Source organism: Psammomys obesus, unplaced genomic scaffold (assembly GCF_907164565.1).
Source record: "Psammomys obesus unplaced genomic scaffold, mPsaObe1.curated_primary_1811, whole genome shotgun sequence".
Taxonomy (NCBI): Eukaryota; Metazoa; Chordata; class Mammalia; order Rodentia; family Muridae; genus Psammomys; species Psammomys obesus.
The window spans coordinates 25,748,632-25,772,393 of NW_026596073.1; the positions used below are offsets into that span (position 1 = coordinate 25,748,632).

Consider the following 23,762-nt stretch of genomic DNA (forward strand, 5'->3'; position numbering starts at 1 on the left):
AGATAGATAGATAGATAGATAGATAGATAGATAGATAGATAGATAGATAGATTAATGAACAAATGAATGAGTAAATAAATCAATCAATAAATAAATAAATTAGAAAATGCAGGACACCCTAAGGTCAGGGAAGGATTGAGTAGAGGCCAGATGTACACTATCAGAACATGAAGCCAAAGCCAAGGTAACCATCACAGTTTCTGATGAGCTCTTAGGCTGTAAAAGCAGCAGAGCCATTCGCTGCCAACTGTGCACTTGGCACGTCAGGCGCTGACCCGCACTGCAGATGCTGACATACTACCTAGCAGGGAAGAGGGAGTGTGTACAGACAGGAATATCGTGCCTTACTTACTTCTGGGAGTGGAGACAAGGAAGTCGCTCGGGGCCATGAGAGAAAACTCTGTGGGACATCTGAGATGGCTCCCCAGTAGGGAAGTGAGGCAGAGGGCATGGTGGCAGCTGAATCAAGGAAGCAGACAAAGTGTCAGTGGACTTGGACATGGACAGGGACTTCACTCAATTCCTTAGATGAGAAAAGTGCTCTACTCTTGCTGATTACGTGCTCTCTTTGAAGACTGAAAAATATGTCTTTGTGTGTAGATGCGTATTTATATATGTGCTTGCATGAAAGGCCGGAGCCCTCTGGAGCCATCCACCTTGTTCTTTAAGACAGGGTCTTCTGTTTGCCTGGAACTTGCCAAGTAGGCCAGCAAATCCCAGGGATCAGCCTCTCTCCTCACCCCCAGTGCTGGGATAACAAACCCAGGGCCATGCTTGGCTTCTTGCATGGATACCAGGGATCAAGTTCAGATCCTTGTGCCTGCAAGCACGTTCCTGACTGAGCCAATGTCTCCCTGGCCAGGTGCAGGCCTCTCGGGTCTCCAGATTTCAATCCACACTCACCTGCAGCCCTGAAGTGGTGCTGTGTGGTGGTCCCTGTGCCTGGCTCACTCCACGGTGCAGAAGACACAGTTCTCCCCCAGCCCACGGTCCAGCACAGCCGGCTCACACAGGATCCCAAATTGCAAACGTTTACAGATTTTTTAAACTCCTCTGTCACTTCACTGATGACAACTCAAAGGAAATGCTCCTGCCTCAGTGGGGAGAGCTGGGTTCCTTAACTTAGGAGTTCAGGGGGGCTGTCTCCTGGCTGGAAGGGAATCTTGCAGGCAGCTTCCATTGACACAGCTTGAATTCTGGGCCTGAAAATCATTTCCAACCTCCACAGGATCTGTATGCTGTGGCCTTAAAAAAAAAAAAAAAAAAAAAAAAAAAAACAGAAAGAAACTCCCTTTCATTTTAATTAATGGTGAACTTATCAGGTTTTAAATAACGATTGCCTTCATGAAGGAAAACTGGGTAGAAAACTGCAGATCTGCTTATTGGAATAACCTCAGCAGTCAGGAAGCCCTTTCTGACAGGTTGCAGTTAACTAGAATAAACATCTTTCACTCCCTTTTTCCGCATCAACTTAAAACAGCAGAGTCAAGGTGCCTTCCAGAATAGTGACACCCATTCAGAAATGTCCCCTGAGGATGTCAGGTCACTGCAGCACCTTCATTTTAAATTATTTCAAAGCACTTAGGATTTCTACAATGTGTCTGGCCAGTAACCGACAGCACAGCAGTTATGACTAACTTACTGTGCTCCACCTACCCTCACCCTGGGCAGCTCTTTCTTTGTCTCTCCTACACTCTCCACAACTTTGAGGGGCTAATCAGAAGAGCCGGCAGAGTTGACAAGTCTTACACTGAAACAACATCACAAAAGTTCAAACCAATTCCATTCTTATGATGTCATACATGCAACTTACACCAAATCGTCCTGATCTGGAGGCTACCTAGATTCAGAAGAGTTTTCGTCCCTGTTCTAGTTCCTACCTTCCAGTGGGGGTGGCTTTATACTCCCAATTCTCCTGCCTCTGCTGCCTGAATGCCAGGGTTGTGAGTGTACCACACCCAGCCTAGATTCAGTTTCTGCTTTTTCTATGACACTGGAGGGAATCTGTGCAGGTGGGTAACCACATTCCTCCATTGTTCTAGGAGACCAAGAGAGACCTCTGCCTCCACACTGGTCACTCACCTCTGCAACTTTGCTCTCTGGTGACAACACAGGGGATTCAGAAAAGCCCAACTTCCAGGCCTGTTCCTTTAAACCCAGCCTGTGGTGACCAATCATACTCTAAGGTTTATTCTACAATGCGACCAATGCCAAAATAATGGAACTGAGAAAGATCTTAAATTGTTTGTCTCAGACTCCGTGGATACTAGGGAAGGTTGGAAACAGATATGATAGCGCTCAGCTCTAGAAAGGTCAACTGACTTTATCAAGGTCATACAGACAAAGAGTCAAGCTCTTCTTTTGAGCCCTTGGTGCTCAATGTAGTCTTCAGTATTGGCCTCACCCTAGGGATCCTTAGAGATCAGGGTTCTGGGCCCCATTCAGCTCCATTGACTCACCTTTGAGAAGTCAGGGTCACTGCAGAGACAATGAGAACTTAGGGAAAGCAGGAACTTGAAGCAGGGCTTACCTTTCCTAATTGTAACCAGGAGCTGAGGACACAGCTTAGGGCTAGAGCACTGCGTGTAAGCAGAAAGTACCATTGGCTATCCTGAAATTACGACACTACCCACTCTTCCATTTTTTGTGGCATAGGCCTAACAACATGTGGCTGTGGCTTCATGCTTTATGAATAGGTCGTGTGTGCAAACTGCCAGGGAGGGAATACAGTATACGGTAACTAATTCTATTTCCAGACTCATATCCATTGTTAAAATTAGTCCTTACTAACCATGTACCTGAAGGGGTCGCTTTTCACTCTTCCTGTGCTTAGTTCTAAGTATCACATAGCTTCCATGCTGTATAGTTATCTTTATGATAGTTTGTGTTTCTGTCTCTCTAGAAAATTATTAAGTGGAGATGCCACAGAGAGTACCCAGGCTTGGTTCCCAGCACCCACATCGGGCAGCTCAATTGGCCTTTATCTCTAGCTGCAGCAGAACTGATGCCCTCTTCTGCTCTCTGGGCACCTTCACCCATGTGCACATGCCCCTAAACAGATGCACACATACAAATTTAAAAAAAAAATTAAAAACTAGAAAAAGGAATCTTTTCTTCCTAAAGAAAGAAAATTAAGGTACAAAATACTGACTCATAGCTATTTTCAGTGACATATTTAGAGACAAGAGAGTGCTTCCCAAAACTAGAACCAAAGAAGACAGTATGCTTGCCAACTCCTTCTTCCAGCTCCCAGAAGCCAGGCTGCTAAGAGCCGCTAGGCACGTGTGGCTGCTCACGTCTCTATCAGTGTCTCTGGCAAGCTCTGTTGCTGTGAGCCGAACCCACACCACCAACAGAACACTGCAGGGACGTTTCCCTGAGGTCCCTGCAATCGGCACTTGAGATGATGAAACGGGAGATTTGTGAGTTTGAAGCCAGGCTGCGCTACAAGCTGAGACCCTGCCTCAAAAAACCAAGAAAAGTAAATAAATAAAAAGGGTATTTCACCCCCAATGTATCACATCTGTGAACAGTAAAGAAATTTTTAAAAAGGAAAGAGAAAACGGAGTTTCAGTATCTGTCCAAATCTGAACTAAAATCTGGCAAAGTACATCACACTCAGGACTGAATCCAAACTTGCTCTGTGTTATGAAGGAAGCGTTGTGATTTTGGCACCAGTGAGAAAACCAGGATTCCACAGGCTCCCCAGCCTATCAGTTCAGAGACAGTAAAGGACAAAGCCTTATAAAAATGAAATGCAAACTGTTATCAGAGAGGCTTCACCCAGCAACTGATGGAAACAGATGCAAGGGACCCACAGCCATATATTAGGTAGAGCTTGTGGAATCCTTCAGAAGAGAGGGGAGAGGATTGTAGGAGTCAGAGGGGTTAAGGAGGTATCAAGAAAATACAGGATCAACTAAGCTGGGCCCATTGGGGCTCACAGAGACTGAACCAGCAACCAGAGAGCATGCATGAAACAGACCTAAGCCCTCTGCCCATACAGATGCGTAGCTTGGTCTTCTTATGAGACTCCTAACAGCAGAAGCAGGGGCTGTCTCCGACTCTACTGCCTGCCTTCCCTCCTGCTGGGTTGACTTGTCCAACCTCAATCACAAAAGATGCACCTTGATATGCCAGGGCTGTGATGTCCAAAGGAGGCCTCCTCTTGTCTGAAGAGAGAGAGGAAGAGTGGATGATGGGGGTGGGATGGGAGACAAAACTGGAAAGAGAGAAGGGAGGGCAAGCTACCATCAGGATGTAAAGTAAATTTGTTTGTTTTGGTTTGTTTGTTTGTTAAAATGGAATGTAAATGTATGAGGGAGGGGCCAGGCCACAGTGGGGTTTCTGCCAGGCACAGAGCCAGCACTCCCACGGTGTAAAAGCCGGGCACATTTTAAGGGAGCCGACCCTCTGAGCTGTTGCTAACGCCAGTGTGTCCTCTGCAGGTCTTTCTGCCACTCGCCCAGGACTTCCACAGTGAGGAAAGGAGCTGCAGGACCAACAGCCTCTAAGATGTTTATATGGACCAGTGGCCGGACCTCTTCATCTTACAGACATGATGAAAAAAGGTAACGCGCTGGACTCGGTGCTCCTGGCAGACTTTACCGAATGGAAGGTGACGAGGCAACGAGGACTGTGTTGTAGTTAATTCATAATTCCTATTCACCCGCCCTGCCTCCCAAGTAAAAGATACAGAGATTTATTAGATTTATTAATAAGCTCTAGGCTCAATAACTGGGTAGATGTTCTTTTATGCTAACTCTCTAGCTAGTCTGGCTACCTCCAAGCCACATGCTCCAAGTTAATTGCCATATATTCTGTCTGGGCAGTTTCTAGTCCTCATGGTGATGTCCTCTCTCTATCTCTTCTTCCTTTCTTCTTTCTCCTCCTGGTCCCTACCTGAGACCCCAGGCCTGGCAATAGAAGCTCCACCTACCTCTCTTCTGCTCCACTACAGGCTGTCCAGCTTTTTTTATTATTATTAACCAGAGATAATTGGGGAGCAAAGTTTACACAACATTAATCAGAGTTCATGACAATGTACTCATCTGGACTGCAGCCAGATCTCCCGGCCTAGAACTCAGCATTTGTATACAGAGAAGACCAGATTAACCCTCAACAAGACTGTGTTGGCTACTTTTCTTGTCTCTGTGACACAGCACCTTAAAAAAACTTAAGGAAGGAGGGGTTGCTTTGGTGCACAGTTGGAGAGTACAGTCCATCACAGTGGGGAGGACATGGGCGAGGAAGTGTGGGGCAGCTGGTCACCTTTCACCTGTGGTCAGCAAGCAAAGATGATGATGATGCTGGGCCTGCCAGCTCCTTATTCAACCCCAAAGCCCAGTCTCTGAGATGGTGTTGCCACACTGAAAGTGGGTCCTGCACCCTGTGAGCACTAGTTTTACAACGGGAGCTTGAGTCATCTGGGAAGAAGAAACCATGACTGAGAAAATGTCCCCACCACATCGGCCTATACTAAAAACACCTTCACCTCGTGCCAGAGGTGTGTTTCCCATGTTTATTATAAATCCTGTGAGATGAACATCACAGAAACTGAATTTCATGTTTTAAAATTTGGGAGGGGCACCCTACCACAGGGCTGGGGCTTTAGGTACTCTGGCCTTCGACTTCCATCTCTCTTACATGTTCACTTACACCCAGTGACTTTGCAAGACTGCTGCCAGTCAGAAATGACCCCCCCGCCACACACACACACACACACACACACACACACACACACACACACACACTCATGTACTACCTACCCTTTCCTTCTCTAGTCCTGGCTCTGTATGAAAATACCTAAGCAGAACTCGAATCCCACTCCCAGTCTCGCTATCCTCTTTACCCACTCAGACTTTGTTTTTTTGTCTAGGGAACCTCCAGAGCCTTGCGTTGTGCCAGGACACAGTAGATACTGAACATATTCTGACTCAAGTGATGAACATTGCATTTCTAGGCACCAACATATGGCAAGACGGAGGTTGAAACGGCAAGAGGGCTTAGGGAGGATTGGCAGGTTCAGGGATCCCTCAGAATGCTTGTGAGAAGAGCTGAGGGGAGGAAACAAATGGAAGGAGAAAAGTGACAGAGGGCAAGGTCACACAAGGCAAAGCCAAATGGGTTGTGCAGCTCAACCGAACCACCTCCTTTCCCCTTTGTGTTTAGTGAGTAAATGTGTTCAAAAAAGTATATACTCTCTCTCTCTCTCTCCCTCTCTCTTTCTCTCTCTCCCTCTCTCTCTTTCTCTCTCTCTCTCTCTCTCTCTCTCTGTGTGTGTGTGTGTGTGTGTGTGTGTGTGTGTGTGTGTGTGTGTGTTGCACATGCAAGCATGGGGGCCAGTGATTGATACTGGATGTCTTCTTCAATCTCTCTCCACCTTTGTTCTCTCACTGAGCCTGGATTTCAATGGCTGGCTAGACTGGTTAGGCAGTTAGCTGCCTGTCTCCACTCCATACCCAGTGAGAGCTAGGTTTAGATGTGAATCACTGTGCCCTGCTATTTATATGTGGGTGTTGGGGATCTGAACTGAAGTCCTAATGCTTGAATGGCAGGCACTTTCCCCATTGAACTGTCTTCCCAGGATCTCTACAACTGTATTAAAATATCTATTTTGCTCCGTTCGTTACCAGGGGTTGGAGTCTGAGCCCAGTGTTTCTAGGTTCTTGGCTTTTTATCCAAAGAATTGAAATAAAGTCTCACACAGTTTGCAAAGTAGCAAAGAAACTTTATTCAAAAGCAAAGCAACAGCAGAGATAAGAAATAAGTGCACTTCAAGTAGGCAGGAGACCACATAGATGGCAAAGTGCTGAGGCCCTTACTAGTGTCCCGGGCTTCCTTTTATGGAGCTGAAGAGCAGGAGAAGCCTGTTACTAAGGAGCACAGTGAGAGGGGTTCTCTCTTTAGGTCGATCGATTAGATCATAAAATCATTTTTCTACCGTGTATGCCCTTCCTATAAAGCATGTGATTTTAATCCTAGGCATACTCATATACATAAGCATATGATGGTAAAATAGGAGTCTCCCTAAAAGTTCACTTGAGGAACCAGTTTGTCCCCAAACCAGTTCAAGTTGGACCAGCCTTCGTTTGCTTGTACATGAATGTGTTGGAAATATATTAGCTAGACGCTGCCTATTTGGAGATTGTCAAGGGAAGAAACTTACACCTTGCTTAAAATAAGTACATGGAGCCTGATACACCTGGGAACCAAGGGCTGCCTGATGATGGACATAGGCTTCCAAATGCACTGTTAAAAGATGGGTACACATAGGCCAAGCCAGCTGGAGTCCCAGGTGGCTGTGCTACTCCCAGTGCTCCTTGCCTCCTCTTTACATTCTTCCTCCACAGCTCTTTCTTCCTCATTAATCAAGTACTATTATTTAAGCAAAGGTAAGTTTTAAACACGCCTGACCTTACCAGCATTCTGCAGCTTGAGTGACACATCACAGGAAGAATGTGATAGAAATCAGAGCTGAGAATGATACTGGGCACGCATAAGAGGGTTGAGAAGTTTATTTTTCTACTTTTTTAATTTTTATTTTATTTAAGTTTATTTGCTTTACATCCAAGGGTGTTCCCTCCCTCCTCTCCTTCCAGTACTCCCCAACCTCCTTTTCCCCCTTTCTTTCTCTCTTTCCCCCCAGAAAAGGGGAGCTTCCTCCATATCAACCCTGCCTAGCACATGAAGTCACATCAGGACTGAACATATCCTCATCCCCTAAGGCCAGGCAAAGCAGCGCTGCCAGGGAAAATGATTCAAAAACAATAGAGCCATGTTAGAAATACCCCCTCCACTCATGAGGTGACCCACATGAAGATCAAGCTGCCCCTCAGCCACATAAGTGCAGACCATTCATGCTCCTTAGCTGATGTCTCAGTCTCTGTAAGCCCCCATGGATCAGGATTAGTTGTCTTTGTTGGTCTTGTGGGGTCCCTGTCCACTCCAGGTCCTTCCATCTTTCCCCCAACACTTCCACAAGACCCCTAAATCTCTGCCCTATACTTGGTTGCAAGTCCCAGCATCTGTCTTGATTCTCTGCTGGGTGGAGCCTCCCAGATGACAGTCAAGTTAGGCTCCTGTCAGCAAGCACAGCAGAGAATCATTAATAGTGCCAGGGGCTGGCTCTCCACTGTAATGTAGGTCTCAGGCGGGGTCAATAATTGGTTGGACATTCCCTCAATCTCTATGCCCTCTTTATCCCTGCACGTCTTGTAGGCAGGGTTTGGATCAAAGGTTTTGTGGGTGGGTTGTTGTTCCCCTCCCTCCACTAGTCCTGTCTGGCTAGGAGGGGTCACTTCAGTGTCCTTGTCCCTCCATGTTGAGATTCTCAGCGAGAGTCACATCCATATCCTCCCAGGAGCCTACCCTCTCTCAGGCCCCCAGCTTGACAAAGAGATGTCCCCTCTCACTTTCTCTTGTTCCCAGCCCTCTCAGCTCCCACTCCACCCCATTCTCCCCACATCTGATCCCCACCTTTTTTCTCTCCATTGCATCTCCTGCCCAGTTCCCTCTCCTCATCCACTTCTGCTGTCTATTCTATTTCCCCTTCCACTTAGCTGCCTAGGCCAAGGGCATGCACATGGACACCCCTGTTCCACAAATGCATTGGTTACTTTAAATCCCATAATTACTGAAATCACCCTTGAAGACAAAAATTAAAGTTATAATTTAAGTATGGGAGAATCTTACTGATGCAGAAGAGCAACATAGTTTTATATTCCTTTAACTCTCAAGAAATTACAGGTTTGTCAGGTCTGGACTGGTTTTGATGAACGTTCAATAATCACATTAAAAACAAACAAACAGAAACAAGGAAATGAGAAAATTACATATTAAACATGAGTTTTTTTAAAATAATGCAGGAACCTTTAAAATGTGACAGTAAGACTGTTAAAAACTACTCAGCTTAAAGATGAAGCCCATTAGGGTATGTGTAATGAAGTCTTAACTTTATGTCACCAAGCCTTTTTCTGACTGAACAGGATTCTCTACACTGGCTTCTGAGTGAGGAGGAAAAAAAAAAAAAGCTATCTTTAAAAACACTAATAATCCAGACAAAGTTCTGGAACAAAACACAGATTAGCAAGAGAAAAACAAGGACATTCGTTAAAGAAAACACACAGTGCACGTCACAAGGGAGAAAGAGACAGATAACCACCAAAGCAGTGGCTTGCAAGCCATCTTATTAAAGTGTTTCACAGAGCACAAAGATTTTATAGAAGCCACGGGATGAAGGGGAGGGGAGGACCCTGGGGAACGGAACAATCTGGGCCTGGCTGGTCGCCCCGCAGGCTGATGGAGGAGCCTCCCTCCCAACCCGACAAGAATGAAAAAAAGTGGAAGGGGGACAAGAAGCAGGAATGTCCCTTGTTTTATTAATCCTCTCCCAGATTTTAGGTAAACAAACAAGGGCAGCCAGGCCTCTTTAGCTTAACGAGGACAGACAGTTTTGTTTCTGTCACCTGTGATCCTAGCTCCAAGAAAAACTGTGCATTGTCTCCATCAGTAAATCCACCGCTCTTCTTTAATGGTCATATACATTGTGCACTTCTGCCGATAGACGGAAATATTACTGTGGAAATCGGAGGATAACTTGTAGGGACCAGTGTTTTCCTTTCACCACGTGGCTTCAAGACTGAATTCAGTTCTCCAGGGTTGGTGGAAAGCACCTTACCTGCTTGGCCTCCTCACCAGCTCTCTGCTCAATTTTAACAATGGATTACCTGATTTTTTTTTAATAACTATGTCACTGGTGAATAATAAGCTTTTGTTTCTTCTTCATTTGTAAACGTAACATTCCTTTGTTATTCTTACCCTATTACGTAGCTTGTATATCAGGAAATTAAATTAAAACTGGTGATAATAGATATTTTCACTATGATTTGTACAGTGTGATTTTTCAACATTTTATCATTAGATAATTGTATCAGTTATATTACAGGTAGTTTTTTTAGGCCTTTTATTAAATTGAGGATGTTTCTATTTCTAATTTTATAATAGCTTTTACCATTAATGGATGTTAATATATTTCTAGATTTGATTAACACATTATCCCTTTATAATTATTGCATTTTTATAATTATTTATTATATATTACATTATATATTATTGTATAATTATTATAACATTTTCATGTATTAATAAACTCTAGTGATGACCAATGTTATATTTCTAAGATACAAAAATAGTAGATTTATCATGGTAGACTTCTTTTTTTTATATGGTTAGGTTTGGTGAACTAAATTCTTTTAGGTTTTATATTTGGGGCTAGGAATGAGTTTAGCCTCTAGTTTTCCATCACATACGGCTCTGACTGGTCTTGGTCTCAGAACTTGCCAACCTCATAACCAGGCTAGCTGGCAGTCTTTTCTGTACTTAGAAATTATCTGTACAATATAGCTTGGGCTCAGCTGTAAGTTGTAAGAGCTTTGTATGTCTATGACCAAAATACTTTGAATTATTTAGAACTTTTAGCTATTTTAAATTTTAATAATTTAAAATTATTTAAGTCTTCTGGCTTTATAAGTTGATTTCAGTAAGTTACATATTTGTGAAGCCTTGCTGTGTATTTCCATAAGCTAATACCTCCAAGTTTCCAAATGTCTTGCTGCAAAGTTGTTTTAACTGTCCCCTCTCTAAAGCATGCTGTAACCACAGTTATGGTTTTTAATTCCTTATATTTATTTGAGCTTTATATGTTTTATTTATTAGTGTTGTCAAAGATGTATCCACTTCTTTAGTCTTTGAAAACACATTAATATTTGTATTCGTTGCTACTCTAACACGGTTACCTTCTATTTCCTTTATCAGTGCTTATGGTCATTTCTTTCCTTATTCCTCCTTTCTGAATGTTCTCAGCTCATAATTTTTTTAGATGCTGAGCGAACTAATTTTAGGGCTTTCTTACTCTAATACAAGCATTAAAAAAAATGAATATTCTTACCTATTGTTTTAGCCACTCCCACCGGATACTCTGTGTTTTCCATTTCATTCATTTCGACATTAGTTCTTATTTGTCTGATCTTATTCTATGGCACATGAATTCTTTGTACTGTACACACACACACACACACACACACACACACACACACACACACGTCCCTTTAGTTTTTTGGTTGTTGTTATCATTTCTTTCATTACTGCACTAAGGCAGAATACCATGGCCAACATAATGGTAACACTTCTGAAAGGCTATTTAACAACCAGCATCATTAACATTCATGATGTTTCTAAAGTGCAAGTCTAATTGCCACAGTTGTTTCATTCCCTGTACTGTTCTCTCAGACTTCGCAGGCATAGCTTTTTCTTCTGGCATGCACATAGCTCACCAACCAAAGAGCCTCCTTTTCTATCCCGGACCCCCGCTGCACTCAGCCACCTTCTGTCCCAGAGACTGTTCCACTTCCCACTCATCTGCCCCTCCAAGGCTTGGTTCTACCACAGAAGCCTACGCCATTCCCACTGGAATCAATGACAGCTGTATATCTGCCACTGGTTCTCTGAATGTTCATGTCAGGGGATCCAGTACACCAATTCGCCTGAAGCCAGTTTGACAATGAACGTATTTGCTGATCAAACATTTTGGTGAATTTATTGAATTTCACTGTGTATCAAAATTTTAACGCAGTCATTGTCACCTACAGTGTTCCATCACAGTCAACATTAACCTAGCTGGCAAGAATCAGTATGACCATAGGCATGTTTAATGAGGCGCTTCATTCGGGTCTCCTGTACCTCAAATTCTGTAGTCACTGTTCTTTCTCATTTCTGCTGTCTTTCTCTGTCTTTGTTCCAGACACTATCTGGGGTCTTCCAGACACTATCTGGGGTCTCCTCTGTGTTTCCTGCTCTTTCTGTCCCCTGCTCTGCTCCCAGGGCCGAACTTTCTAGATCAGCTGGCTAGGCTGCACATTTTGTCAATTTCTCCTCCTCAGCAAATGGCTCCCCTACAGAGGGTCCTGCTGTTCTCACACAGAGCCTTCCTGTTGCAGAAACAGGACCAGAACAGAGACAAGCTAAGCACTTATTTAATGATTCCATGGGGAAAAAATAAAACCCATCTAAATAAATTGTTGAATCTTCAAAGACCCATTAAACCGCCCCCCTCCAGGACTGTAGCGATTGCTCAGTGAGAGCACTTGCTGTTCCTGCAGAGGGGCCAAGTTCAGTTCCCAGCATCCAGGTCACGTGGCTCACAACTGTGCACAACTCAAATTCCCAGAGGGTCCTGTGCCTTTGGCCTCCTCTGACACCTGTACTCATGTACACACATGCACACACACACACACACACACACACACACACACACACACCAAGTCAATTACTCCGGGCTTTTTGAATACAGAAAAGAAGCAAACTTTGGTTAACTGATAAGGTTAACTAATCTTTGGTGGTGATGATGGTTGTGATGTGAAACTGGGAAGAAGACTCCAGCAGAGCCAAGACATCAGGAGAACAGCAATGTTCCTGGGCTAGCTGGCCTTATGTAAACTTGACACAGCTAGAGTTATCCGACAGAAGGGAGCCTCATTTGAAAAAAAAAAAAAAGTCTCCATAAGATCCAGCTGAGGGGCATTTTCTTAATTAGTGATTGATGAGGGAGGGCCCAGCCCGTTGTGGGTAGTGCCATTCCTGGGCAGGTGGTCTGGGGTTCTATAAGAAAGCAGGATGAGCAAGCCATGAGGAACAAGCCAGTACGAAGCACTTCTCCATGGCCTCTGCGTTAACTCCTGCCTCTATAACCCAGCCCTGCTTGAGTTCCTGTCCTGACTTTTTCAGTGATGGACTCTGATGTGGAAATGTAAGCCCCTCCAAACAAAACAAAACGAAAAAGAAACACTTTTTTCCCCAATTTGCTTTTGCTCATAGTGTTTTAGCAACCTAAACAATAGTAACACTAACTAAAACAGCTCCTCAGAAAGGATTTAAAAATAAATCAATTAAAACTATATGAGCTCCCATAGGAATGTGAAATTGTTATTACGTCTCTTAGAACAACATATTTATATACATACACATGAGTATGTTTATGAGAGTATATTTATAAAGGGGCTCAGAAGCTCAGCCCTTTATTAAAAATCAAACCAGTCTTAACATACTGCTGAGAAGGACATCTTCATTACAGTATACCTCACGATGAAACATATCAAAATGTGCCATTAACACATAGGGGAGAAAATATGTTCATATCCACTTACTATGTTTAAAAAAAAGTCTGCTTAAAGCAACTCTTTGTGAAAGCCTGCAAGTTGCTAAAATGGGTAGATTCTGTTCACAGAACCCTCTGGGGCCCCCCAGGGACTGGCTTGCTTCCCTTCTGGACTGTGCAGTCAGCATAATTACCAGGTGTGATCACTGCTGCCCAGAAAGACCATCGTGCCACCTCATGGTGATTCATCTTATGAAAACTTAGAAATGTCAACAAATAAGACCTGGAGACCAAGCCCCATTGCTAAACCACCCAATAATCAAATGGGGCTCACTGACTGACTAACCTAATCTACTTATTAAATTCCAGGCCAGTGAAAGACCTTGTCTCAAACAACAGGGCAGATTGCACCTGAGCAACAGCGGCCAAGGTTGACCTCTGGCCTTCGAATGCATGCACACATGTGTATATACACACAAAGAATTAGCAGACTCAAAAGCAAAATACGGACAAATAACAAACAAATCCATAGATGGCGTCTGCCATGCCTGCTCCTGAATACTTTTCTCCCCATATGACAAATACCAAAGGAATCTGAAGTTAAATCAGCAAAGGCCAAGAGCATCTTTCCTGTAGTTTTTTCACTCTGTGTAACCACTCGTACAACTGAGTATTTTGTAGCTAATTGCTTGTGAATTTTAAGCTAAGTCTAGACATGAAATTTCAAAAAAAAAAAGGTTGCAGACATTGAACTTGAAACTTTTTGTAAGCGTACTGACTATTGTTTGGGGTAAAACAAAGGTTTCCTGGAAAACAGAAAATCTTCTGCTTACAAGGCCTCATATTTAGATTAGGTTATTTCTTTCCTTTACACGTGTGGGTATTTTGACCACATGTGAAGCTGCACATTATGTGCATGCCTGTTGTCTGTCAGGGCATCAGAGTCTCTGGAACTGGAGCTGAGAAGGTTGTGAGCTGTCATGTGAGTATTGGGAACTGGACCAAGGTCCTTTGGAATAGCAGCTTTCAGCCACTGAGCCACCTCTTCAGCCCTCCAGAGACTTTTTAAATAAAAATATATATGTATGTATGTATGTATATAGTTTGTTTGTATTTTGTTTGTTTGTTTATTGTACACATGCGCTCAGCATAAAGGTCATGGGATAACTTTCTGCAGTCACTTCTCTCCTACCATGCGGGCCCCAGGGAAAAACTCAGGTTATCAGGCTTAGGTGCCAACACACTCAGCTCCTGAGCCATCTCCCCCACCCCCTGTGAAGGCTTCTGCTGTCCTGTATATTCAGGAACTTCCAGAAGACAGGTGGGTCTTCCAGCTCTTCCCACTTCCCCACCACACACAGCAATACTACAGCACAGAGCTCAGTTGCCTGCTTCCCTCACTCCCTCCTCGTTCTCTACATTTTATCAGTCACTGCATCCCGAGGCTTCATCTCCTGCACATTTCTCCATATGTCACCTCTTCTCTCCGGCCTATCTTCAGCCAAGATGCAATGCGGCCCTCATCATCCTTTGCCAACATTACTGGACCCATCTTCCAATTTCCTCCTCCTCCTCCTCCTCCTCCTCCTCCTCCTCCTCCTCCTCCTCTTCCTTCTCCTCCTCCTCCTTTCTTTCTCTCCCTTCCTTCTCTCTCCCTCTCTAATTTAAGACTATTTCTGTTTCTAATCTCCACACTGCAGGCACAGCGATCACTTCGAAACCCAATTCTGGTCACATCACTGCTGACAGCTCCCCTTTAATTACAGGAGGAAGGCTACTCTCTAGGATGACTTTCAAAGCCTTCCTGACTCCACATTTTTCATCCAGCTGCCCTGCTTCCATGGTGTACGCGCTCCCACGACCACTAGCATAGTCCTTCCTGGTACTCACTGTACGACACCTTACCCCTTTACATCCATGATCCCTCCAGCCGAACATCACTAATTCTGTGTCCCATTAGCTTAACTCCAATCAACCTTGAAGGCTCCGCTCAAGACATTATGCTTCCAGAAAGCCTTTCCTAACTTAAACTGACTCTCTGTCCTGGTCCCTCAAACTGTGGAAATTGCCAAGACATTATGAGTTGATCGACCAGGGAACTCACCACCCTCAGTTGACACTAATTTTCCTATCCTTCTTCTTATTTAACAGGGACCATGCCCCCAGTACATGAGGTCACAGCACTCACAATCATGTGTGGACCCAACCTCCTTATCAGGATTTCATTCCTCCAAGTCACATTAACACTCCTCATTTATCCATGAATTCAACAGCCATTTTTTGGTGGCTTTCATAGCTGTATCCCTCCCACTGAAGACTTTTACTTTACCATGTAACATATTGATTTCCTAGATGCCTATGAGCTATGTGGAAACCAAATCCTCCTTTTCTTACCCATTCTAGAGCGTACAAAGAACATCCATTTTTCAAATATGTTTGAGATGACTCAGTTGAATCCGTTTATGTGTTTCTGGTTCTGGTGGCAACTGATAACACCCAGTCTATTTTATGGCAGGCTGGCATAGTCAACACTGTATGGTAACCTAATAACCTAGAATGGCATGCATCATCCTGGCTGGCTTCCATCTGCGGAACGCAGAACTCAGCATCAGCCATCAGAGTTAAACACGCGTTGATAAATGAGATTAGCCCAGTAACATCAGGTTATTATTTTCCAGTGGGCTTTTGAAGCCACTCAGCCTTCGCCCATTTTCCCTGCTTCAAAAGTCTGCCCATCCACTGCCTTTCCCTGCTAATGGGCACCGGTTTGTTCTTCAGGTTCACACAGGGTCAACTTTAAAGAGTTTTGATGTAAATTCCTACAATTTTGAAAGAAATCTCAAAAAATGAATCATGAAACAGAGAGGACAAGTGACTGCTGGTCTGCGGAAGGCAAAAGCAGGATGGCCATCTAGTCCAAAAGCCCAGGGCATGAACTAGAAAATAATAAGACACGGTGTCATTCCAGGCCTCTGGCAGTGAAAATAAACAGAATGAGGTGATTTGTAAACGCACACACACACACACACACACACACACACACACACACACACAGAAGCACAGATATGAGTAGGTTCAGAAAGTTTACACCAATGATGATCAACTTCATTAATGTAAAGCCAACAAACCCATAGCCTTTGGGGGTTGAGGAAATTGCTGTCTTTCTTAGAACTGTACAGAGGAAAATCACTTGACAGTTAGAGATGAATCCCCAAAACAGGGATCGTTTATGCCCAGGGATGATGCGCATGTGTACATCTGTGTTCTTTTTTTCTGTGTTATAATGTGTGCGTGCATGTGTGTGCATGTGCCTATGCGTGTGCCTGTACGCGAGAGTGTGTGTGTGTGTGTGTGTGTGTGTGTGTGTGTGTGTGTGTGTATGTAAAATGTATTGGGAGACAGGGGTTGTTCCCAGACTCGGGTGTGTTTGGAGCAACCCTATTGGTCCTTCACCCCAGGATGGTAGGGACAGGAATGTAGCCACCCCCAAAGGACAGGCAGGATCACTGCAAGTCTCATGTAAGACTGTGTTATTCTCAACCTCAGAAATATCTACCAGAAAATCAGGGACCATGACCTCCTGGACAAGAGGAAAACTGTGACAGCACTGAAGGCCGGAGAGGACAGGGCCATCTTGCTGGGACTGGCCATGATGGTGTGCTCTATCATGATGTACTTCCTGCTGGGAATTACGCTGCTGCGCTCCTACATGCAGAGGTAATGCCCCGGGCGCAAAGGAGTCCACTGCCACCTCCTTCTCTGCTCCCCCATTGCTCACTCCACCCAAAAGTCATCTTTCTCACCTCTCCTCACAAGTGGCAGAGGCACCTGCTACACAGTGCCAGGTTATTATAGTTATTATCCGACAATAATAACAACAAGCCCAGACTATGTGTAAACTGTCTACTATGAGCTGGACACCTTTCATAATCTGCTCATTGCTTTCTCACAACTGCTCCATATGGTGAGCAGACATACTCATCCATGTACAGACGCCGAAGCCCAAACCATGCTTAGGTGCTTAGGAGATGGTTCTCCAGAGCAAGCTTGCTGCACAATCAGGAGAACTGAGTTCCAAACCTAGAACCCACATTAAAAGCCCAGAAACGGCCAGCACTGGAGACAGTCTCTGTAGCTCACTGGCCAGCAATTCTAGCCTAACTGCTGAGCCACAGGCCACTGAGAGACCCTGTCTCAAAAAAAGCAATGTAGACAACATCTGAGAAATGACGCCTGAGACCATCCTCTGTCACAAGCAAATGTATACGGAAACATACTTACATGAACATGTATACATACCCATACACATGCAGCTGCACACGCATGAACATGTACACATAAAAGCGTACCTGTGCACACAGGCACATAAACCTGAACATGCACGTGTGTCCTACACACAAGTGCCCGAATACCCACATGATTCGCTCAGCTCAGTGCGGCAAAGCACTGAGATTTCAAAGCATGTGGCAGTTAAAATTTCAAAGCCACATCCCACGAATCCGAGAGTCCTGATCCTCCTATTCTTTAAGTCTGTCATTGCCTTTTCACCTGCCCTACATCTCCGTCACCCCGCTTCCTTGAAAACTTTCATATGTTCACACCAAAGAAGTCGGAATTAATTAGTTTGAAGCCAGACTCAGTTCTCAGTATTCTGAAACTCTCTAAGTGGCTTTACTGCGTTGTGAAGCTTGAAAAAAAGTGATGGCAATCTCTTCAAGTAGCTGATTTTGAGTCCTTTTCTTTCAGTGCTTACCTTGGGTTTTCTGGCTAGGGAGGGAGGCACTAGGTGATGGCACTAAAAACAACCCCTGGCGTGAGCTACCTGACAAATCCTGGCAGGGTCCCTCCCTCACTGCCATCCAGACACTAAATCCTGAAGCTTGGTAGGTCTGCCAGTTTGGGGGCTTGAAGAAATAAGACCCTTTCATATGAAAGTGGGAGGTTTCAATCCAAGAGAAGAAAAAAAATCAAACCATTTTTGTGGCACTTGTTTCTCCAGCTAAATTAATGCTTTCGTTTCAGAAGCGAAGTCGAGCTGAAATGCAGCAATTTGCTCTTCTTTCACATCCTGGCCGGTCCGCTCTGTCTCTGATGGCCTTCAGCTGTACTCGCTCCCACAATGAAAGCGCTGGTGCCTCAGGCCCCAAGTGTTTACTGAGTCCAAAGCCTCTTTCAGATTCCCACACCTGCTTAGATCTAAGACAACCACCCACCCACCACCACCACCACCACCACCACCCCCCCGCCTGGTGGTAAAAGCAAATTCTGACCATCCATGTGCCAGAAAACTCAGCTTGCTACCTCGGAGGAGACTGAGTCTGGCAGCCTGCATCTGACACATGCAGAATTACAGCAGCTACCCGAGAATGTCCAGCAGAAGGGCAGGGCTGTTATTCCTGCTGAACACGTGTTTTCCCGCTCACTGCGGTACAGCTTATACCCAGAGGCAAAGCATCGATTGCTAGCATGTTAGTTCCTAATTGCAAATGCTCAACTTAATCACAAAATGAAAGTTACCGTAAAATAAAATTTGACCAATGGTTAGCTGGAATCTCTCTGGCTGACATGGCCCAGGGAAGTCTGACTGACCTCTTTGTCTGCCCAGAAGCGTTTTCCTGGTGTTGATTAACTAGGGAGGCACAGCATGACAGAGTGAAGCTCAAACTTAGAGAATGAGAGTGACTGGACGAGGTAAAGTCTCAGTTTCCATCACTTATCAACTGTGTGTTCTTGACTATGTCACCTGATTTCTGTGACCCTCAAGACACTCACCTTTCAAAGGGATTAATAACCAGTGTATAAGGTTGTTGAGAGGATGAAAGGAAATAATTTATGTAAATCGCCAGTTAGGGAGAAAGGATATAATTAGCCGTTGCTCTTGATATCTTCAAAGGGCTGCCTTTATCTCATTTCCGGTGTTAGAATGACCTTATTGCTCTCCCTCTGTCTTGTCAAGTCCAACCCTGAGCTACTCTGCCTTTTTGCTGCCTTTCCCCCACCCCCTCCCTTAATAAAGACTTTCTACCTACAAACTGGCCGAGGTGGAGCTCTGTGTGAAGGGACTGAGGAAGAAGCTGTGCAATGCAGAAATACAGGGAGGATGGAGGCTATGGAGGACAGGTGACGTGCACTGGTCATCAGAATTACAACTTTGCTGCTAGCCCAGGCTACAGAGCAAGTCTGAGGCTGTTCTAGCTCGCATGGTGAGACCCTGTCTCAAAAAATGAAAACTAAAACTAGAGCTTGCATTATGCGTACCAGTGAATTGAAAAAGGAAAAAAAATGATCTCTTAAAATATTAGTAAATATTCTATACAGTGGATATCACTGAGAAAGTTCTCAGGCACCAAAGTTTTTTGCTGTGTCACAGCATGCCTAAATCTAGTATGTTCAAAGTCATAAACTTTACACAGACCTTTGGATCATAGATTTTGGGGAGACCCCTGCAGTTCAGCAATCCCCCCTTCCTGCCCAGCAGCTCCCTGCTCTGTGCTCATTTTTGCCCCTTCTCTGCAGTGTGTGGACAGAAGAAGCCCAGTGCGCCCTGCTGAACGTGTCAATCACAGAAACATTTAACTGTTCCTTCAGCTGTGGGCCCGACTGCTGGAAGCTCTCTCAGTACCCTTGCCTGCAGGTGTACGTGAACCTGACATCTTCAGGGGAGAGGCTCCTCCTCTATCACACGGAAGAGACCATGAAGATCAATCAAAAGGTAGGAGCTCAACTCCCCACTCCTGGGCACCTGAAGAATCTGCCCACCCTCCCTCCACCTTGGACTTCCCCTTTGCCAGTATTTCAAAGAAACACACCAGGAAGTAGGCCCTACTTGCTCCAATCACAGAACTCACTCTCTCCTGTACAATGGACAAGCCATTTCCTCATTTTGTGGTACAGGAGATTTAGCTGTGTTTTCTGTTTAGGAAGATATTTATACATAAAGAACTTAAGTCTTTCAAAGCAAGTACAGAATTTAATAAGAGGTGTGCATGCCCAAATATCTATCATGACTTGGGAGACATGGAGTAAAACTGGACTTCGCTTTTCCACAGTTAGTTCTGTGACCTTGGGCATATAACTTGACCTCCCTGGTTCTACTTTTATCCAAAAGGAAAATAATAACCACTTACAAGGTCATTATTGTAAGTAAGGATTAGAGTAGAGAATGTTGTACTGAGAAACTGAACCTGTGATTAATTGTGTGTGTGTGTGCATGTTCTTTCTTTATATGTTATACTCATAGAGGCCTAATTTATTATTGTCCACAGTAATTGTTCATATTGCTCACTTTTCTGGTGTCATGACAAAATACCAATGACCAAGGAGACAGGGTTTACTTTGTTTTATGATTCCATTGTGGCAGGGAAGCATGGCAGCAGGAGCTGAGAGATCACATCTTTAACCACAACCTACACAAGAAAGTGAATGGGAAAGGAGATGAGGCTATAAGCTCCCGAAGCCTGCCCCCAAGTAATGTATTTCCTCCAGCTAGGCTCCACTTTCTCATGGTCTTCCCAAACAGTGTCATCAACTGGGGACCAAGTATGGGGTCTATGGAGGATGTTTCCCATTCAAACTGTCACACTGCCACTTGGTAGGTGCTTAATAAATGTGTATTATATTGAAGCTGCGCCTAAAGTTTATTTTGATGACGCAAATAGTGGTTTCAAGCCTATAGTGCCCACACTCAAGGAGCTAAAGCAGAACTGTCACAAGTTAGAGGCCTACCTAAACTACTACGCAAGTGCCAGCTTGAAACAAGCTAACGTCACCTGAGAGGAGAGAGCCTCAATTAATTGACAATGCCTCCAACTGAGACATCAGCTAAGGAGCATGCATGGTCTGTACTTAGGCCCCCTGCACACATGTGGCTGCTGGCTGGCGTGGACTTCATATGGGGTGCCTGCTGAGTGGAGGGGGGGTTCTAACATAGACTCTATTGCCTGCTTTTGGATCACTTCCTCCTGGCAGGGCTACCTTGCATGGCCTCAGGGAATGAAAATATGCTCAGTCCTGATGTGACTTGATGTGCTGGGGAGGATTAATATGGGGGGGGCTCCCCTTTTGGGGGGGAATGGAAAAGGGAACAGGAAAGAAGAGGAGGAGGGATGGGAGGAGATGAGGGAGGAGCATGCTTGGGATGTAAAGTAAATAAACTGAAATTAGGAAAGGAAGGAAGGAAGACAAAGGAAGGAGGGAAGGAAGGAAGGAAGGAAGGAAGGAAGGAAGGAAGGAAGGAAGGAAGGAAGGAAGGAAGGAAGGAAGGAAGGAAGGAAGGAAGGAAATACCTCAATAAGGTCAGGCTGTAGGCAAGCCTGTAGGGCATTTTCTTGATTAATGGTTGATGGGGGCAGACCCAGCCCATTGTGGATGGTACACTCCCTGTCTGATGATCCTGGGCTGATGGTCCAGGCTGAACAAGCCATGAAGAGGAAGCCAGTAAGCAGAAGCCCCTGCCTTTAGGATCCTGCCCTGTTTAAGTTCCTGTCCAGTCTTCCTTCAACGATGGATTACAATGTGGAATGTAAGCTAAATAAACCCTTTCCTACTCAGCTTGCTTTTGGTCATGGTGTTTCATCACAGCAAAAGAAACCCTAACTAACCAGGCAAACCAAAACCATATAGAAAGTTCCTATCTCAAAATTATTTACATTTATAAGGTATATGAAGAACTGAGATGACCAATAATGTTTTAGTTCAACCAATCTGCCACTATCAATTTCAAGATATATGTGTATTGGGTTTGACTTTTACAGCAACAGCTTAGATGTCCATAATATTCTTGAATAAACCAAAACAAGCTGACTCCAGTCTCCAATAGCCTCATAGGTGCTTATTTCCAGAAAGCAAGCCTCATGAACTCTAATATTTCTTGTAAAATTTTCCATTGCAATGGCCATCTCTTCAGTGATGGCTTATAGTGATCAAGGGTTGCTGTAGCCTGGAGGTTCAGCCCTGGCCCATGGGCAGCAAAGGGTATTGCCTCAAAGGAAGAAAACCCATCTTGCATTCAGCTACAATAACTTGAAGGAATTCTTGGAAATATCTGTGAGGACTCTCCTTAATGAGCATGTCAGAGGATGTTGTTTGAAACCACTGCTGCTGATGTTCTCTCCTTTGCAGTAGGCAGAAACAATGGCAGCGCTGACCAACTCTGCAAACCCGGGCAGCTTAGCCCCTTCCCAGCTGTCTGTTTTCCAAGATCGCCCCATAAGTCAGATTCTTAAATCAAAGCTGACTTGCTGACTTGTACTGATGGATGCCTATAAAACTCTCAAATCTCCAGGGAACTGGAAAGTCACAAAATTGAAGGGAATGATGCAGGAAGGACTCTTTCCACTTCTCATCTTGACATTGTATCACTTTGGCTCTTGGCTGCATTATTTAGGTGACAAACGGGGACTACAGTTCCCATTATAAATCCCAGGTACATATTTAGGATCAGAATAGTGTCAGCGCTCGGCGTGGTCATGGGCCCCTTTTGGTTTCCTTGGCCCATTACCTTGTTTTTGAGTGTGAGTCATGACCCCCATACAGAAACATGTGCGCAGTGCAGAAGCTATAGCCCAAGTGTTTATTACCAAGAGCTCCGCATTAACCACCATGAGAATAACAGCCCTCACAGCCCTCCCAGAAACCACAGGCTCTGCTCACTCCTGGATGACCGCCACCCTAGCTGTTACTAGAGACAACTGCCTCTGTATTTTCCCTTGTGGTTTTTATCACCTCAGTGTTTGTCACATATCGGTAAACACTTTTACTTGCTTAATGTTAAGCCCCTGTACATACAGAATCGTGCAGAATGTTCTTATCTGTGTCTGACTTCCTTCACAAAGCTCGGTGGTTGGCTTCATTCCACTGCGGTGCAATTCATTTGTCTCCATTTCTTTGCATTTGGAACGTCAGCTTAGTTTTCCCTCTACTGTTGATAGACACTGAGTTTTCCATAGCTCAGGGCCATCATAAATAGCTCTGCCATAGATGCTCTTTTATATAACTCTCAGTGCCCAAGCCACAAGCCCACATACTTCTGTCAGGTATAAATCTGAAGGCCAACTATCTGGGTCAAAACATAACATATGCGTACCTTAGAGCTTAATAAATAATGGCAAGGCTTCTCGACTGTGGCTGTATCAACAAAGCTCCCCCAGCCCTGCTCCAAACGCTCCTGGTGATTTACAGCTGGCGTGCGATGTCTCCGTGCTGACATGTGATGTCTCCTTCTGGTTCTGATGGCTCCTCAAGCATCTGTCATTTGAATATCCTCTTTCTCTTAAGTCCTTCCCTCCTCTCACTGGGTTGTTTATTTTTCATACCCTTTGTAGGACTTGTTTAAATACACAAACAAGGTGACGTGTGCCTATAGTCCTAGCTACTCCAAAGGCTGAGGTGGAAGGATCATTTGAACCCAGGAGTTCAAGACCAGCCTGGGCATCATAGTGAGAACCTGACCCAAACAGCAAAAATCATGTGTCCATGCTCTCCCCTCCCTCCCTGCAGTGCGTCTCTGCATGGAAGGCATTTCCAGTTCTGCTGTGACCATGCCTTGTCCTTTCCTTTTTCCCTTCCTTTCCTTTCCTTTCCTTTCCTTTCCTTTCCTTTCCTTTCCTTT

At 44.6% G+C, this 23,762-nt stretch overlaps 1 protein-coding gene across 1 annotated transcript in view; it reads left to right on the plus strand.

Moving 5' to 3' along the window:
• Window positions 1-23,762, plus strand: part of LOC129690284 (calcium-activated potassium channel subunit beta-2) — a 281,677-nt gene that overhangs the window by 234,469 nt on the left and 23,446 nt on the right. The window contains exons 2-4 of the mRNA XM_055625839.1: window positions 4,449-4,571; window positions 16,700-16,870; window positions 19,670-19,865. Coding sequence (XP_055481814.1) covers window positions 4,516-4,571; window positions 16,700-16,870; window positions 19,670-19,865 — 423 coding nt within the window. The 5' untranslated portion in view covers window positions 4,449-4,515. The remainder of the gene's footprint in view (window positions 1-4,448; window positions 4,572-16,699; window positions 16,871-19,669; window positions 19,866-23,762) is intronic.